This window comes from Pantherophis guttatus, chromosome 10 (assembly GCF_059756535.1).
Source record: "Pantherophis guttatus breed Tessera chromosome 10, ASM5975653v1, whole genome shotgun sequence".
Classification (NCBI taxonomy): domain Eukaryota; kingdom Metazoa; phylum Chordata; class Lepidosauria; order Squamata; family Colubridae; genus Pantherophis; species Pantherophis guttatus.
In genome coordinates, this window is record NC_142072.1 from 6525115 (window position 1) to 6542128 (window position 17014).

Here is a 17014-nt window from a genome sequence, read left to right on the forward strand (position 1 = left end):
CCTAGTACAGGTCTCCTGGGTGAGCAGGGGGTTGGACTAGATGACCTCCAAGGTCCCTTCCAACTCTGTTACTGTTACTTGTCCCCTCCCCTGCCTTTACCTGACAAAGAACGTCCCGCACTTTCCCAAGGCCATTTTCACAGGCTACTACAGAAGCTGAAGACAACTATGACTCCTGATCTTTTGAGTTAGCCCTTTCTCTGGCTTTCCACAACGCCTTGAACCGTAGCCTAACTGTCTACCCTGCATTGATGCAACAAATCAAATTGTGCAAACCACGATGCCGAGCTGCTCCTCAATCTGGCTCAAGTGCTGAAAGTTAGCTGTTTGGAATTTCCCTCTCTTAGGACTTGACTTCACCAAGAGTTATTTTTAAAGCGGAGCATTAGCTGTGGATCGGCCTCCTTTTTTCTTTTCTTTTCTTTCTTTTTTTTTTTTTTTTATCTGCAGCCGTCATTCAGGAAAGCAACAGATGAAACTTTGCTAACTATGATAAAAGTCATGTGAAGAAAGAAGAGAGAGAGAGAGAAAAAAACAAAACAATCTTCAGCGACTGCCAAGAGATTCAGCTGCTGTTAAAGGCGCAGGGAAAGGGAAAGCAAAAGAGACACCGAAGCCAACTCTGGATGTAACGCAGAGCAGTTTGTAAAATCCTGCCCTGTGGTTTTTAAAGTTTTTTTTTCTGGATTTCTGTGTTTCCTGGTAAAATGGCCCGTGGGGGTAGATGGATCAGCAGAGAGAAAGCAGACAGTGGGTATGTATTTGAAGGTTGGGAAACGGTAAGAACTTGCAGGGATCTCTGATTGGGCTATGGCGTTATTTCTCTGCCCCCTCCTCTCCTTCTGTGATATTAATAGAATTTAAAAGCATGGCTTTGCCAGTTATGGGATTCTCATAATCGTCCGGATTTATTAACCGTCAGCAATGAGGATCAGCGACCGTAGCTGATCTTGTTGAACTTTAAGATCTCTAACAATGAAAGTATTTTGTCTTTTGGAAAGTTCTCAGAACAGGTTAATCCGGGGGTGGGGGGGTGGGGGTAGGTGACGTATTTCTTGAATCAGGAACTGGATGGTGTCAGGTTTAGGATGTGCAGCTCGTCCTCGAGTTACGACCACAACTGAGCCCAAAATTTATGTCGTGAAGCGAGACATTTGTTAAGTGGGTTTTGCTCCGTTTTACGACTCCTCTTGCCACGGTGATTAAGTGAACCGCAGCAGTTGTTAAGTTAGTAACATGGTTGTTAAGTGAGTCTGGATTCCTTCATTGACTTGGCTTGTCAGAAGGTCTCAAAAGCGGATCGCATGACCCCCCAGGACATAAATATGAACCGTTTGCCAAGTTCGATCACGTGAGCGTGAGGAAGCTGTGACAGCCATGTGAAAAGCGTTCATAAGTCACTTTCTTTTCCAGTGCCATTGACACTTGGAATGGTCACAAAACAAACTGTTGTAAGTCGAGGACTACCTGTCATTGAATTTTGGATCGCCCTGTGCCACTTCCTGAAATGGGAGGTTTGGGGTTGTTTTTTTTTTCCTCCCGATGAACCTCCAGCCCCCGGAACTCTCAAACTGGCACTGTTGCAAGGAAATAGAATTTCCCACAGTTTTTTTTTTTTTTTTAAATTAGCATATATATTCAAATCCTAGCTGTTGTCAAAACCAGCGTTGGGATTTCTCAAACCTTTTTCTTCCCTTTTTCAGTTCCTTGTTCTAGTGGCAAGGATCGTAGTGTCTTGCAAATATGTGATGCTTTTTTTTTTTTTTAAACTGAGGTCATTCTTGGAGTTTCCAGCTATTGTCTAGTCTTGGTTACTATTATATTTCGATTCTTTCTCAAGCTTCTCTTGCTTGCCATTCTTTCTGGACCAAAAAAAAAAAGGGGGGGGGAAAGCAAGGAACTTTTGCAAACTTTCTCTTAGTGCCATCGCTTAGCACAACTGTCAGCAACCTGCAGCTCCGGAGCTGCATGCGGCTCTTTGGGCCCTCTGATGTGACTCCCTGTCGGGTGATCCCACCACTGACTGGCCCCGCCCCTCGCCTTTCCCTCCCAGTCGCTCCTCGCCTGGCATGAGAAGGTAAGGGCGACAGCAGGTGATGGAGAAGTGACTGAGGTAGGGACAGAGAGATATAGAGAGAGGGGAAGAAAGAGAGAGACAGAGAGAGCGGGAGGAGGGAGGGAGAGAGGGGGGAGGAAGGGAGAGAGAGATCTCAAAAGAGTTTTGTGGTTCCCGGTGTTTTTTAACAACCGGTTCTCTGCCCTAATAACTGGCTGGGTAGGCATGGCTAGGGTGTCATGTGACTGGTGGAAGTGAGTGATGTCGAGTTGGCCACGCCCACCCAGGTTTTGTGGCTCCCGGTGTTTTCTTTTCTGTGGGAAACGGGTCCAAACGGCTCTTTGAGTGTTTAAGGTTGCAGACCCCTGCCTTAGCAGAAGAGCGGGGTTCACCACGATGGTCTGTATAAGGAGAGGACATTCATATACCCAGAACCACCCAGGTGCTGCATTGAAAGAAGTCTAATCTAGCGAAAAGAAGGATTGGGGGGACATGATAGCAGTATTCCAGTATTTGAGGAGCTGCCATAAAAAAGAACGAGTGAACTTTATTTTCCAAAGCACCAGAAGGCAGGACAAGAAGCAACAAATAGAGCCTTGGTACTACAGTGGTTTAAAGCACCCTGTTATTAACACAGCTGCCTGCAATTTACTGCTGGTTCGAATCTCTCCAAGGCTCAAGGTTGACTCAGCCTTCCATCCTTTCTAAGGTAGGTTAAATGAGGACCCAGTTTGTGGGGGCAATAAGCTGACTTTGTATAAATATACAAAAGGATGAAGGCTATTGCTGAATGCACTGTAAGCCGCCCTGAGTCTCCGGAGAAGGGCGGCATATAAATCAAATTAAAAAAACAAAAAAAACAAAAAACAAATAAGAGCCTTGGTAGTACAGGGGTTTAAGGCACCCTGTTATTAAGCTGGTTATTAAGACCAGCTGCCTGCAATTACTGCAGGGTTCGAATCTCGCCAAGGCTCAAGGTTGACTCAGACTTCCATCCTTTCTAAGGTAGGTAAATTGAGGACCCAGTTGTGGGGGCAATAAGCTGACTTTGTATAAATATACAAAAGGATGAAGGCTATTGCTGAGCACATTGTAAGCCACCCTGAGTCTCCGGAGAAGGGCGGCATATAAATCAAATTTAAAAAAAAAAATGAAACTAATGAAGGAGAGAAGCAACCTGGAATTAAGGAGCAATTTCCTGACAGTGAGGACAATTAACCAGTGGAACAGCTTGCCTTCAGAAGTTGTGGGTTCTCCATCCTTGTGAGGTCTTTAAGAAGAGACTGGGCAGCTACTTGTCTGGGATAGTATCGGGTTTCCTGCTTGTGCAGGGGTTAGGTTAGAAGACCTCCAAGGACCCTTCCAGGTCTATTCTGATTGAAGTGATAAAATGACTAATGTCACTCTGGAGAATTTCACAGAAATTCTCTTCGCTGCAGGATTCATGACTTCATCTACAAAAATACTGTAGTTTGGGGAGCATGGACAAATCAGGCATACACACAGAGCGACACGCACAAACACACATCATCTGGAGACTAAACCGTATGAAGAACAGCTTCAGATTTTGGGTCTGGCCAGTCTAAAGAAAAGAAGAATTAGGGGTGACATGATAGCAGTATTTCTGTATTTGAGAGGCTGCGACAAAGAAGAAGGGGGTCAAATTATTCTCCAAAGCACCTGAAGGCAGGACAAGAAACAATGGTTGGAAACTGATCAAAGGGAGAAGCAACCTGGAATTAAGGAGAAATTTCCTCAGTGAGGACAATCAACTAGTGGAACAGCTTGCCTTCAGAAATCATGGGCGCTGTCAGGTTTCGATGCTATCTCAAAATAAATCAATTTCCAAACTGCCGATCTTTAAGGAAATTTTCTCTTTATTCGAGCACAGCAACCTGATCCTGGCTCTTTCACGGTCAGTACTGACCTTTGCCCCCCCCAATCCCTCCCTTTCCGATCCCCAATTCTCTGCTTCTCATTGGCTATCTTCCAAGTCACTTTCCTGATCTCTTCTTCGTCAGATCACAGGAATGTCTCCCCCTTCTCCCATCTCCGAGGAGACAGAATCTTCAAAGGGATTTAGTAGGCAAAAGTTCAAGCTTCTCCTCTCTTTATTATATGTCAGTGCTGGGATGCTGACAGGCGCTCCATCACTGGAGGTTTTAAAGAAGAGACTTGGTCTCTTGTCACTTGTCTCAAATTGGATAAGGTCTCCTGCTTAAACAGGGGGCTTGACTAGAAGACCTCCAAAGTCCCTTCCAGCTCTATCCTATCCTATCCTATCCTATCCTATCCTATCCTATCCTATCCCATCCCATCCCATCCCATCCTATCCTATTTTCTCCAGAACAACACTAAGTGTAGTGTGTGTCACAGTAATGGTCTGGACACCAGTGCCATTTCTGTGATCCCTAAAAGTGGAAACTTTAGAGAAACACTAGAACAGTAAAAGGGTGCAGTATTAAATTTTCCACTCCGCTCATCTCCTCTAAGTGATTCTGGGCAGTTTATAAAAGCATAATAAAACCATATTAAGTACAGCTAGTCTTCGACTTAGGACTGCAATAGAGCCCAAAATTTATGTTGCTTAAATGACACATTTGTTAAGTGAATTTTGCCCCATTTTACAACCTTTCTTGCCACGGTTGTTAAGTGAACCACTGAAGTTGTTACATAAGTAACAAGGTTGTTAAGTGACCTGGCTTCCCCATTGACTTTGTCAGAAGGTCGCAAAAGGGGATCATGTGACCCCAAGACATTGCAACCATCATAAATAGGAATCAGTTGCCAAGTGGCCGAATTTCGATCACGTGACCATGGGGAAGCTGCAACAGTTGCAGGTGTGAAAAACAGTCATAAGTCACTTTTTTCAGTGACTTTGTCATTCTGAACAATCAGTAAACAAGCGGTTATAAGTTGAGAATTACCTGTATATGACTAAAACTGTATCTTAAAAGCAGAGTGGAGAAACAAGTTAAACTTACAAGTTAAAATACATCAGGTTAAAACTTCAAAAGCTAGGAGGTCATGGTTACCTATGGTAACGCCCAAGAAACCGGAATAATCTCTTTTTTAATTCCCAGCCGTGGGAGAAATTGGGTGTCATGTATCTCTTTCCTATCCAGAAAACAGGTGGAGATATAACACTGGTGAATTCTGAAAAGGGTGGTAGTTGCCACAAAACAAGCAGCTAATTCATTTATTTATTTAGCTTATGGCATATCATACATGGGCTAGCAAAATATATTAGCATTTCATCTCCATTGGTAGAGCTCTATCTATCTATCTATCTATCTATCTATCTATCTATCTATCTATCTATCTAAAAGGATGTATGTATGTATATTTGTTCCAGCATAACTCTGGAATGGCTTGAACAATTTCAACCAAACTTGGTACACAGATGACTTACCATCTGGAATCAAATACTGTGGGGGTAAGACACCCTTAGCACCCCTAGATGTGTGTGTGTGTGTGTGTGTGTGCGTGTATTCCTGCATAACTCTGGAACTCCTCCAGCAATTTCAACCAAACTTGGTACACAGATGACTTACCCTCTGGAAACAAATACTGGGATGGGGGTAAGACATCCCTGGTGTGTGCGTGTGTATATGTCTGTCTCTGTGTGTGTTCAAGCATAACTCTGGAATGCCTGGGCCATTGAGGAGAGCAAGTGCGGCATCCTAGAGTGGCAATTGTTTGAGATGTCAGTTCCTTCGCAGCTTCCTCTGGAAAGCCAGCTGTGATGTTCGCCCTCCAGTGGACTAATTGGAAAGAGCCTGATAGATTTGGGGCAAAGTGCCAGGGTCATAGACAGAGCGGGAAAGAGAAGTGCATGGGAGGGGGAAGGGTAAGGGCAGGGATGATGGGCATGGGAGTAGGGGAAAAAAAAGCCCCTCCCAATGACTCTCTGTCAGACAAATGCTTTGACTTCTATAAATACCCGGGCAATGCCGGGTTATCAGCTAGTGAAATATAAATGGAAGGAAGATATGACAAGGAATCATAGGGAGATGATGGAATTGATGCAGGATAAAGATGTGAGACTAGAAAACCTCCAGCAAATGATAATAAAAGATGAACAAAAAGTTCAGAAAACAGAGGAGAAAACTCTAAAAATGACACAAGTGGATAAAGATATGGAAGAGATAGTAATAATTCTTAAAACGGAACAGACTGATTATCCTCTAAGAATTCAAAAATATAGAAGAGAATAAAGAGAAAGTTCTCTTAAAAACGATGAACGAACTATGGATGGGTACTCTAGAGATCCAACAACAAGAGATAGGGATTGCAGTAGATGAAATGCTTAGATTAAATAAATGTGATGTAAGCAGATACAAGATCACAAGGGAGAAGCATGAAAGATTTACCAAAAGGTCAATAAGAGTTCTAAAAAGGGCAAGAGATGATGGATAGATATAGAATATTTCTTAATAGTGCAGCTATTTTTTTAAGAGTTAGAAAAAAAGAGGTAAAAGTTAGAAATTGGGGGAAATAGCATTATGTATTATGGTTGTTGTTAGTTGCGAAGTCATGTCCGACCCATTGCGACCCCATGGACAACTTTCCTCCAGGCCTTCCTGTCCTCTACCATTCCCCAGAGACCATTTAAGCTCACGCCAACTGCTTCAGTGACTCCATCCAGCCACCTCCTTCTCTGCCGTCCCCTTCTTCTTTTGCCCTCCATCGTTCCCAGCATTAGGCTCTTCTCTAGTGAGTCCTTCCTTCTCATTAGGTGGCCAAAGCATTTGAGTTTCATCTTCAGGATCTGGCCTTCTAAAGAGCAGTCAAGGTTGATCTCCTCTAGGACTGACCGGTTTGATCACCTTGCAGTCCAAGGGACTCACAGGAGTCTTCTCCAGCACCAGAGTTCAAAGGCCTCCATTCTTTGACGCTCAGCCTTTCTTATGGTCCAACTTTCACAGCCATACATAGCAACTGGGAAAACCATAGCCTTGACTATACACACTTTAGTATTATGTATACTGATCTAGAGTAGAATATATTATAATCACTATGTATACACAAATGTTAGAAATTGAAAGGTTACGATTAAGTATATCTAAACAATATTACTATTATTATTACTGTTTGTAAAATATATTGACCCAGACAATGCTTTGTCTGCCAAGCGCTTATGGATGTTAAAGAAAAAAAACTATAAGTAGAACTGTAAAAAAAAAAAAAAGAAATATAAATGTTTTAAAAGATCTGTGTTCAAATACCAATCTCGAGACTATCTATCCATTTTTTTTTTTTTAATTTGATTTATATGCCGCCCTTCTCCGGAGACTCAGGGCGGCTTACAATGCGCTAAGCAATAGCCTTCATACTTTTGTATATTTTATACAAAGTCAGCTTATTGCCCCCACAAACTGGGTCCTCATTTAACCTACCTTAGAAAGGATGGAAGGCTGAGTCGACCTTGAGCCTGGTAAGATTCAAACCTGCAGAAATTGCAGGCAGCTCTGTTAATAACAGGGTGCATTAAACCACTGTACTACCAAGGCTCGTTTTCATTGAAGCGCAGTATCATTTTTATTAAAAAAAAAAAAAAAAATCAGACACTGAGCCAGTATCTGCCAGCTTACAGCCAGTTATGATGTGGTCTACGGTTTGACGTGGGACCCCACGGTCACAATGAGGGGAGAATACTACGCCCTATTCAAAAGCAGTGAAGAAATTGGGAGAAAGATTTGCAAAAGGCTGTCCTTTTTCTGGAAGGATTTCTAACACCCCCACCAGTGGTGGGATTCAAGTAATTTAACAACCGGTTGTCTGCCCTAATGATTTCTTCCAACAACCAGTTCAGCAAACTGCTCAGAAAGTTAACAACCGGTTCTCCCGAAGTGGTGCGAACTGGCTGAATCCCACCACTGCCCCCCCCCACACACCTCAAAAAAGAAGAAAACAAAAACTTACCAAAATGTTTTCTGCAAAACATTGCTCTCTTAAAGAGAAAACAGATACTCCTTGACTTGCAACAGTTCATTTACTGACCGTCCGAAGTCACAACAGCACTGAAAAAAGTGACTTATGACCACTCTTCACACTTGTGACCATTGCAGCATCTCCAGCGTCACGTGATCAAAATTCAGACTCTTGGTAATTGACTCGTATTTATGACTGTTACAGCATCCCGGGGGTCGTGTGATCCTCTTTTGCGACCTTTTCCTGACAAGCAATATCAATGGGGAAGCCGGATTCACTTAACAGCCGGGTTACTCACTTTACAACTGCAGTGATTCACTTAACAACGGTGGCAAGAAAGGTTGTAAAATGGGACAAAAATCACCTGACAAAATTCTCACTTAGCAACATAAGTTTTGGTCCGTAAATCGAGGACTACCAGTAAATGTCTATTTTTTCCTGTGAATGTTTACCCTTTAGGACATAGAAGTGGCCTCACTGCAGAAGCCGTTCCAGGGAGACGTTGCCATCTTCCTCATTTAAGTTCTTCATCATGAAAATTCTTCTGAGCCTAGTTTGCATTTCTGTACTTCTTTCTCCCGGTAAGAAACATCTTGTAATTCCTCAACAGCTGGGCAAACATCTGACATATTATGAAGGCAAGGCAGGCCTAAGCAGATCTTCTAGTTATGCCATGAAAACCCTTTCCAAGATACGCCTGCTCTAAGTTGGGACTTTCCCGAATTTCCCCAGGTAGTGTAGCTCCATACCTGGACTTGTGTAGACAACAACAGAAGAAGCATGAATTATGCCTCAGGAAATGAGAGAAGATTAGAAAAGCATCTCACCTCACAAGTCCCTGGGGAAATAAGAGGGAGGAAATGGAAAACCCAGGCAGATTTGCAAGATTCCAGGACAGGTATTCCTTGCCTTAACACACATCATCAAGGCCAAAAATTTATGTTGTTAAACAATACAGTTGCTAGGTCCATTAGACACTACAATCGTGCCCAAAATTGTGGAAACCTTTTGGGAAAAGTGTATTTTTGAGGTTTGATGGCTAATAACACCACTTTTTGGGGGGGAGTTTCAAGATAATCCTATTCCACTGCTGGAATGGCCTGGGAATAGTCCAGTCCTTCACCCAAATGAAAATCTATGGAGCCGACTAAAGAAACTTGTTAGTCAGAAACGACCCAGCAATAAAACCCAGTTAATAGAAGCAATCATTCAATCTTGGTTTCACATTATAACATCTGCAGAACTAAAAGACTTGGTTCACTCCATGGGAAGACATTGTAAGGCCAGAATTCATACTAAAGGTTACCCAACTAAGTATTAATTTACGTGATAAGTTTTTTTATATCTCGTTTTTTCTATGGTGAACATTTTTGTATATCTCATTTTTTTCTGCGTGTTTCACTTTTCTTCTTTGTACTGTAGCTGCTATTCTAATAGCAAATCCTTCATAAAAGTTATTGCATTACATTCTTGATTAAATTATCTTTCCAGTGATATATAATTTTATGGTACTACTCCCCCCCCAAAAAAGTGGTGTTATTAGCTAGTTTTAGAAAATACACTTTTCCCAAAAGGTTTCCACAATTTTGGCCACTATTGTGTGCTCACAAGTTGGTAGTAGTGAACATAGTGACTAGTGGACCTAACAAAAGATGTTTTGGGGAAGGGAAGGTAGAATTGTTGCTCCAATTGGAACAAAACCAGTTATGGGAAGACTTCTGCAGTCTTACTCAAGGCAGCATCCCACCCAAAAAGGGAGCAGGTAGCAAATGAAAGAGGAGAGCCAAGCCACCCTCGGTCCCAGCACAATGTCCGTCTCCAACTCCATCTTTTGTTAGAGATGACCAGGAAGGGCAGACCAGATGCTTTGCAGATAGCCAAAACTTGACCAGACTTGCAATCCCCCCCCAAAAGTCAGAAGGTCGAAGATTTCACTAAAGCCAATCCTTGTTTATTAGCTTTTTTCGAGACCCAAGAAAACACAAGGAACAAGAAGCTTCCTGATATATCAACGTCAGTTGAAGGGGTGCCAAAACGTCATACCCAGGAACCCAAGGATGCAGAACCAACAATACTTCCATCTGTTGGTGAGTACTGATCAGGGGTGAAATCCAGCAGGTTCTGACAGGTTCCGGAGAACCGGTAGCGGAAATTTTGAGCAGTTCGGAGAACCCGTAGTGGAAATTTTGAGCAGTTCGGAGAACCGGTAGCGGAAATTTTGAACAGTTCGGAGAACTGGTAGTGGAAATTTTGAGTAGTTCTGAGAGCTGGCAAATACCACCTCTGGCTGGCTCTAGGATGGAGAGGGAATGGGGATTTTGCAGTATCCTTCCCCTGGAGTGGGGTGGGAATGGAGATTTTGCAGTATCCTTCCCCTACCACGGCCACAGAACTGGTAGTAAAAAAATTTGGATTTCACCACTGGTACTGACTCACCTGGCTAGGTGGCTCAGTGGCTAAGACGCTGAGCTTGTCGATCAGAAAAGTCAGCAGTTTGGCGGTTCGAATCCCTAGTATAGATTTCCTGTGTGACCCGCAATTTCTGCTACCAGTTTGGGCAAACCAGTCTAAACTGGCTGAATACCACCTCTGGTACACAGACATGAGAAACCCACCAAATCAAAAGACTAGCACATGGTATGAATGTGTTCTGACCTAGGCTTCCTGAGTCAGTAAAACACATGAGTAGTCCCCAAAACCTGCTTTATTTTAACAGCTGTGAATTCTGTTCATTCACAGATGAGTCCCCAATAGTTGTAAAGAGTCCTTCGGGATAAGGCTGATAATCACCCATCTTTATCTCCCTTGACATGCTGCCAAAGACCTAATTGGCAAAGCCACATGGAGTCCAGAATCAAACAGAGCTTCAGACTTTAAACTGAACAGAATTAACAACGTTGCTTCATACAAAGGCCCACGTGCCTTTGCTCCTCTTTTAAGTCTTATAGGAGGGGCCAATCATCTCTAAGCCCTACTCCTGAGTTGTCCCTTTTGTTTTAACTGTTTTTGCCTTCTGGCAGCTCTGCGCATGTGCGCATTGGGCACAGGCTGCCCCTGTTCCTCTGTCTCACTGAGGTCTGACTCTGGAGGCTCCAGAGGTAGCACGTACCTCCCAGATGGCCCTTTCTCTGCCTCCGATGCAGAGCCCTCGTCCGAGCCTTCCCCAGACTCCAGGACTGGCCCATGTTCCTCCCCAGCCTCCTCACTGTCCAACTATGCTGCCAGCTCTGCAGGTTGCTGGCGGACCACAACGGAAAGCAGTGACGAGGCCCTTAAGTGACCCCATGGATACATGGCTGAAATATCTGTCCTGCAAGTTGATGGGCCATTTTACTTTTTCAGGTGCCTCCCTGGAGTGTGAAATGTGTTTTGGCACGGGAAGTAGTTGTCTAAGTGGCAAAGAGAAGTGTGAATTGGATGAGGACATCTGTCTCATCGACCTGACAGAAACCTCCAAAGGTGAGTGAAAGGTGCAGCAGCAGACAAGCAGATCTCTTGGCCCATCTTCTCTCCCTACAATTGTTTATTTTTGTCCTTGGAAATACAGGAAGCCCTCGACTTATGACCAGCGTGTCTGTTGCTAAGCAATACGGTTGTTAAGTGAATCGCTCCTGATTTGCCAACCTTTTTGCCACGATTGGCAATACCTGCAGTTATTAAATGAATCAGACGGTCATCCCACCCTCTGGAATCAGCTGCCCCCAGATATAAGGAGAATCCAAGACCTCCGTGCCTTCCGCCGTTCCCTTAAAACTTTCCTTTTTCAACAAGCCGGGCTGGCCTAACAAATCCTTTTAAATGATTTTAAATGATTTTAAATTCGTTTGTCTTTTTAAATTTTGGGCCAAATTGAGATATTTCCTTTTAATCTGTTCTTAATTTATGTATTATGTATTATGTATTTACGTGTTTTTACTTGGCTGTACACCGCCCTGAGTCCCTATGGAGAAGGGCGGTATATAAATCTAAAGTAAAATAAAATAAATAAAATAAATTAAGTGAATCCAATATGAAATCTTCTCTCTTGGCAGGAGGAAAAAACATGTCGCTTATAGAAAAGGGCTGCTATTTCTCTGAGAACTGTACCTCTGCATCTGTTTTGGTGACTTTTGGACAAGGAGAATTCCTCCAGAAAAGCACCCTCTGTTGTTCAGGAGAAGACTGCAGAGAAGATTCTCTTCTACGTAGGTCTTTTCTTCTTTTCCTCTGCCAACGTCAGAAATGATTGGCGGTCCTAACCTTCATTGATATCATCTCCAAAGAATTGGGAAGTTGCCATGCCCTCCAAGAACTTCAAGAACCAGAATTCTCCACTAGAGGCCCTGTTGAGTATTGTAATTCAGAATGATCGAGAGCATAGGTGTCCAACCTTGGCAACTTTTAAGACCTATGGACTTCAACTCCCAGAATTCCCCAGCATGCCTATCTGTGAAATTGAAATCCACCAGTCTTAAACTTGCTAAAGTTGGACATCCTTGATCTGGAGGACTACAGTTTCCTATCTTTGATACAATCCTTGAATTGCAAATTAGATGTTTCCGTTTTGTTTCCCCTTTGCAAGATGGGTAAACAACTTTATCAAAGGGGTTGTAGGATTTTTTTGAAGACTGCATCAATAGTGTTGGGAAGGAATAGAATAGAATAGAATAGAATAGAATAGAATAGAATAGAATAGAATAGAATAGAATAGAATAGAATAGAATAGAATAGAAAATAGAATAGAAATGTTATTCTGGAATAGAATAGAATAGAATAGAATAGAATAGAATAGAATAGAATAGAATAGAATAGAATAGAATAGAATAGAATAGAATAGAATAGAACCTATACCCATGATGGTGAACCTATGGCACACATGACACATGTGGCACGCTTAGCCATATCAGTGGGCATGTGAGCTCAGCTCTGGTGCGCATTGTGCACTGGCTAGCTGATTTTTGGCCCTTCTGGGCCCACCAGAAATAGGGAAACGAGACCCTCGGGGGGTGGCCCGTTTTTCTCTCTCACCTGGCTCCAGAGCCTTTCTAGGAGTCTGGGGAGGGTGAAAACGGTCTCTCCACCCCCACCCCCCGAGGCCCTCCAGAGGCCAGAAACAGCCCTTTGGCCAACTTCCGGTGGGACCACATATAATTATGGGTGTGGGCACGTGCGCGACCCCCTACACCCTGCTCCTGGCATGTGATAGCAAAAAGCTTAGCCATCACTGACCTATACCATCTCAGACAAGTGGCTGTCCAGTCTCTTCTTATAAATCTCCAGTGATGGAGCACCCAGGACTTCTGAAGGCAAGGTGGGAATGTTTATTTATTTATTTGATTTAAAAAAAAAATACTTACAAGTAAGTCAAAGCAGTGAACATATCCAGTATCCTATTTCACTCACCACAAGAACCCTGTGGAGATACTGCATCAGTCGTCACCATGAAGACTGGTTGTAAGTCAGTGCCCTTGTAGCTTGGAATGGTCTCTAAACAAATAGTTGTAAGTCAAGGACTGTCTGTATAAAAGAATGCAGGAGTAGGTTTGAGAGCAACTATGGATGACAAATGCCTAGAGAGGCCTAGAAAACTAATGGAACCAGGGACCACAAGAGGGTTGTTCGTTTTTGAACTCAAATGTTCTGATTTAACTAATTGGGCTCATATATATTTCTTTTCAGGGCCACCAATAAATATGACAGCCAATGGGAAATACTGCCCAGCCTGCTATTCTGAATCTGAGCCGTGTCCTGTGAAGACGGTCAACTGCACTGGATCTGAAAATTACTGCCTGGATTTGCTCGGGCCTAAATATTCTGGTAATTCTGAGATTATATTATGAACACGTTCACACATCACCTTAAAACATATTGACTGCGTTGGTCGCCACACTATAAAAAAGATGTTGAGTGCAGAGAAGAGCAACCAAGATGATTAGGGGACTGGAGGCTAAAATATACGATGAACGGTTGCAGGATCTGGGCATGGCTAGTCTAGTGAAGAGAAGGACCAGGGGAGACATGAGAGCAGTCTTCCAATATTTGAGGGGCTGCCACAGAGAGGAGGGGGTCAAGCTGTTTTCCAAAGCACCTGAAGGCCAGACAAGGAGTAATGGATGGAAACTGAACAAGGAGAGATTCAACCTGGAAATGAGGAGAAATTTTCTGACAGTGAGAACAATCAACCAGTGGAACAGAAGTTGCATTCGGAAGTTGTGGGAGCTTCATCACTAGAGGCTTTCAAGAAGAGCCTGGACTGCCATCTGTCAGAAACGGTGTAGGGTCTCCTGCTTGCGTGGGTTGTGTCAACCTATTTTCCAAAGCACCTGAAGGCAGGACAAAAAGAATGGGAGCTTATTGAAGAGAGATCTAGCCTAAAATTAAATAGAATTTTCCTGTCAGTGAGAACAATCAGTGGTACAAGGTGGGTGTACCAGAAGTTGTGGGTGATCCATCACTAGAGGTTTTCAAGAAAAGACCGGACAACCATTTGCCCAGAATCATGTAGGGTCTCTTTCTTAAAAGCAGACGGTTGGACTAGAAGACCTCCAAGGTTCCAACTCTGTTATTCTGTTATCTAACCATCATGTTACACTATGACAGGACTGTCAAACTCACAGCCCATGGGCCGGATGCGTCACACGCTGGCCACACGCCCACACCCAGTTTAGCAAGGGTGAAAAAAGTCACAATACATCATGTGATGCTGCCCAGGGGTGAAATCAGTGGTGGGTTTCAAATTTTTTTACTACTGGTTCTGTCGGTGTGGCTTGGTGGGCATGGCGTGGCTTGTTGGGCGTGGCTTGGTGGGCATGGCAGGGGAAGGCTACTGTAAAATCTCCATTCCCTCCCCAATCCAAGGGAAGATTACTGCAAAATCCCCATTTCCTCCCAATCGGCTGGGACTTGGGAGGCCGAGAATAGATGTGGGTGGGACCAGTCAGAATTTTTACTACCGGTTCTCTGAACTACTCAAAATTTCCACTACCGGTTCTCCAGAACTGGTCAGAACCTGCTGAAACCCACCTCTGGGTGAAATGTACTTACCTTTCCTACCAGTTTGCTGATGTGCACACACCGTCATCTGCGCATTGCACAAAGCCTTCTGCTTCCATTTTGGGGGGACGGAGCCTCCCCTCGCCCGCGCTATTAGTTCTCCGAACTACCTGTGGCCGGCGCTACCAGCTCCTGCGAGCTGAATAGTGCCGGCCATATTTCACCCCTGGGAGCTGCCATGACGACATGAGTTTGACACCCCTGCACTATGATATGGTTTATAATCACATATTTAGTGAATATAATACTGGCACTTTGTTAAACAAGTTGAAAGATTAGCGTGTTGTGTTAGGCAGCCACTACATGGATGAGTGGACTTCTTAGGTCATCATCCCCAGGCTCTGTGTGACTTTCCTTCTTGTTTGTCATATTTAGAAAAACGCATCACTCTGAAAGGTTGCACAACGGAGTCCATCTGCAATGCTTTACACACTGGAAAAGTGAACTTGTTTGATACGGATACTGTCACTTGCCGGCCAGCCAACCAGGTGTCCCAGCTGACAGGATGTCTCCACCTCACGCTCGCTGCACACCTGCTGATGAAAGTCCTCTTGTGATGCCCCTCTTGCGAGAAGCAGCCGTTAAAGGTTCCTTGTTTCTCCTTCTCAGAAAGAAGAACATAGAACATGGAAGTGGTATTTCACCAAGAAATATCACATACCACCAAAACATGCCACCGTTTGAGTCCACTCGCTCAGTTTTCTCACTAACTGACCATCACAAGGTCTCCAGAGGAAATGCTGGGACTTGAATTTGGACCCTCTTTTTAACCAATGAGGAACAGCTTGTCAAGCCATGAATACGCAGAAACAAAATTTCTCCTGGAAAATGCCTGTACTTAATAGACGTGTGCAAGGTAGAGTGGCCATCCAAGGTGATCAAACCAACCATCCAGGGTGATCGTCCTTGATTTAGGATTTCGTCTCGGAGGATGGGACTTCTGGAGGCTTGCCACCCATGCACAGAAGCTGCTGCTTTTCACAATTAAAGTTTGGCCATACCACTCTGGTACTATACTTAAGAAGGTGGAGAGCTCTGTGTCTCCCCTGCAAAACAATCTTCTGAAGATTTGCACAATGTAATGCTTAAAACCTGGGATCTGCTACCAGGTTAGTGCAGGGGTCGGCAACCTTAAACACTCAAAGAGTCACAAAGGTCCTAACCGAAAGCCCCCGTTCAATTCTGGAGCCAACTGGAAGCCTGGTTCCCCTATCATAGTCTCCTCCTAGTGCAGCGTCCTTTTTCCTCTACCTATCCCAGCTGAAAGCCCTATCAATTGTGGAGCTGACCAGCAACAGGGAGCCGCAGCAGAGGGATGAAAGAGCCACATGCGGCTCCAGAGCCCCAGGTTGCTGACCCCTGGATTAGTGTAAAGAGTAATGGTGGTTTTCCCATGGCAAATCTAATCAGGACAGCTGGTTAGGCTTGGTTAGTTTTTAACTCTGGTTTCTGGATGTATATGAAGTATATGTATATGAAGTTTGATGCAATCATGGCACAAAAATATGGCAAATATGGTGCCAATTGTATGGGTTTACAGTAATCACGTTAGCATGTTCTGCCAATGAGTGAGCAGTGTTAAACCTCTGCTTCAAATGGACCAAAATGCTTGACTCGGTTTACGGTAAAAATTCCTCGTTTTCCTCCCTTTCCTGCTGGATATTTGGGGGAGAAATGTTACAGAGCCATTTGAACTTACTCAAAGCCATTTGAATCTCTGAGAGACACCTCCAGACCTCCAAATAAAATATGGTTTTAAACTCGATGAGCTCTTGTAAGAGTCTGATGGTCTTATTGGGGATCTCATTGGGGAATTGGGATGAGAGGACATTACGCAAGATGGTGCCCAAGGTATCTTGCCAAGCCAGGAGTGAGGCTAACTGTGCTGTAATAAAGGAAAATCCATTTCAGCCCTTTAAGATCAGTTGGTTTTATGCCTTAAAATATTGAAACCCTACCACAGGGGTATCAAAGTCACGGCCCATGGGGTGC

The 17014-nt window shown here is 43.8% G+C and overlaps 2 protein-coding genes across 3 annotated transcripts in view; one reads left to right on the forward strand and one right to left on the reverse strand.

Moving 5' to 3' along the window:
• LOC117677623 (phospholipase A2 inhibitor and Ly6/PLAUR domain-containing protein-like) overlaps window positions 1-8454 on the reverse strand; it is a 57422-nt gene extending 48968 nt beyond the window's left edge. The window contains exon 1 of the mRNA XM_087876441.1: window positions 7982-8454. The gene's annotated coding sequence lies outside the window, so the exon portion shown is untranslated. The remainder of the gene's footprint in view (window positions 1-7981) is intronic.
• On the forward strand, window positions 130-16787 carry LOC117677624 (phospholipase A2 inhibitor NAI-like). 2 transcript variants are annotated; one of them, XM_087876440.1, is made up of 7 exons: window positions 130-754; window positions 8450-8571; window positions 9949-10077; window positions 11333-11449; window positions 12022-12174; window positions 13649-13786; window positions 15398-16787. In XM_087876440.1, the coding sequence occupies exons 2-7, from the start codon at window positions 8523-8525 to the stop codon at window positions 15577-15579; spliced, it is 768 nt and encodes a 255-aa protein (XP_087732566.1). In that variant the 5' UTR covers window positions 130-754; window positions 8450-8522; the 3' UTR covers window positions 15580-16787. The 2 variants fall into 2 exon arrangements, with proteins under 2 accessions (XP_087732566.1, XP_034293833.2); XM_034437942.3 differs by lacking the exons at window positions 130-754; window positions 9949-10077 and having other exon boundaries at window positions 8508-8571.
• Window positions 16788-17014: the final 227 nt, after the last annotated feature.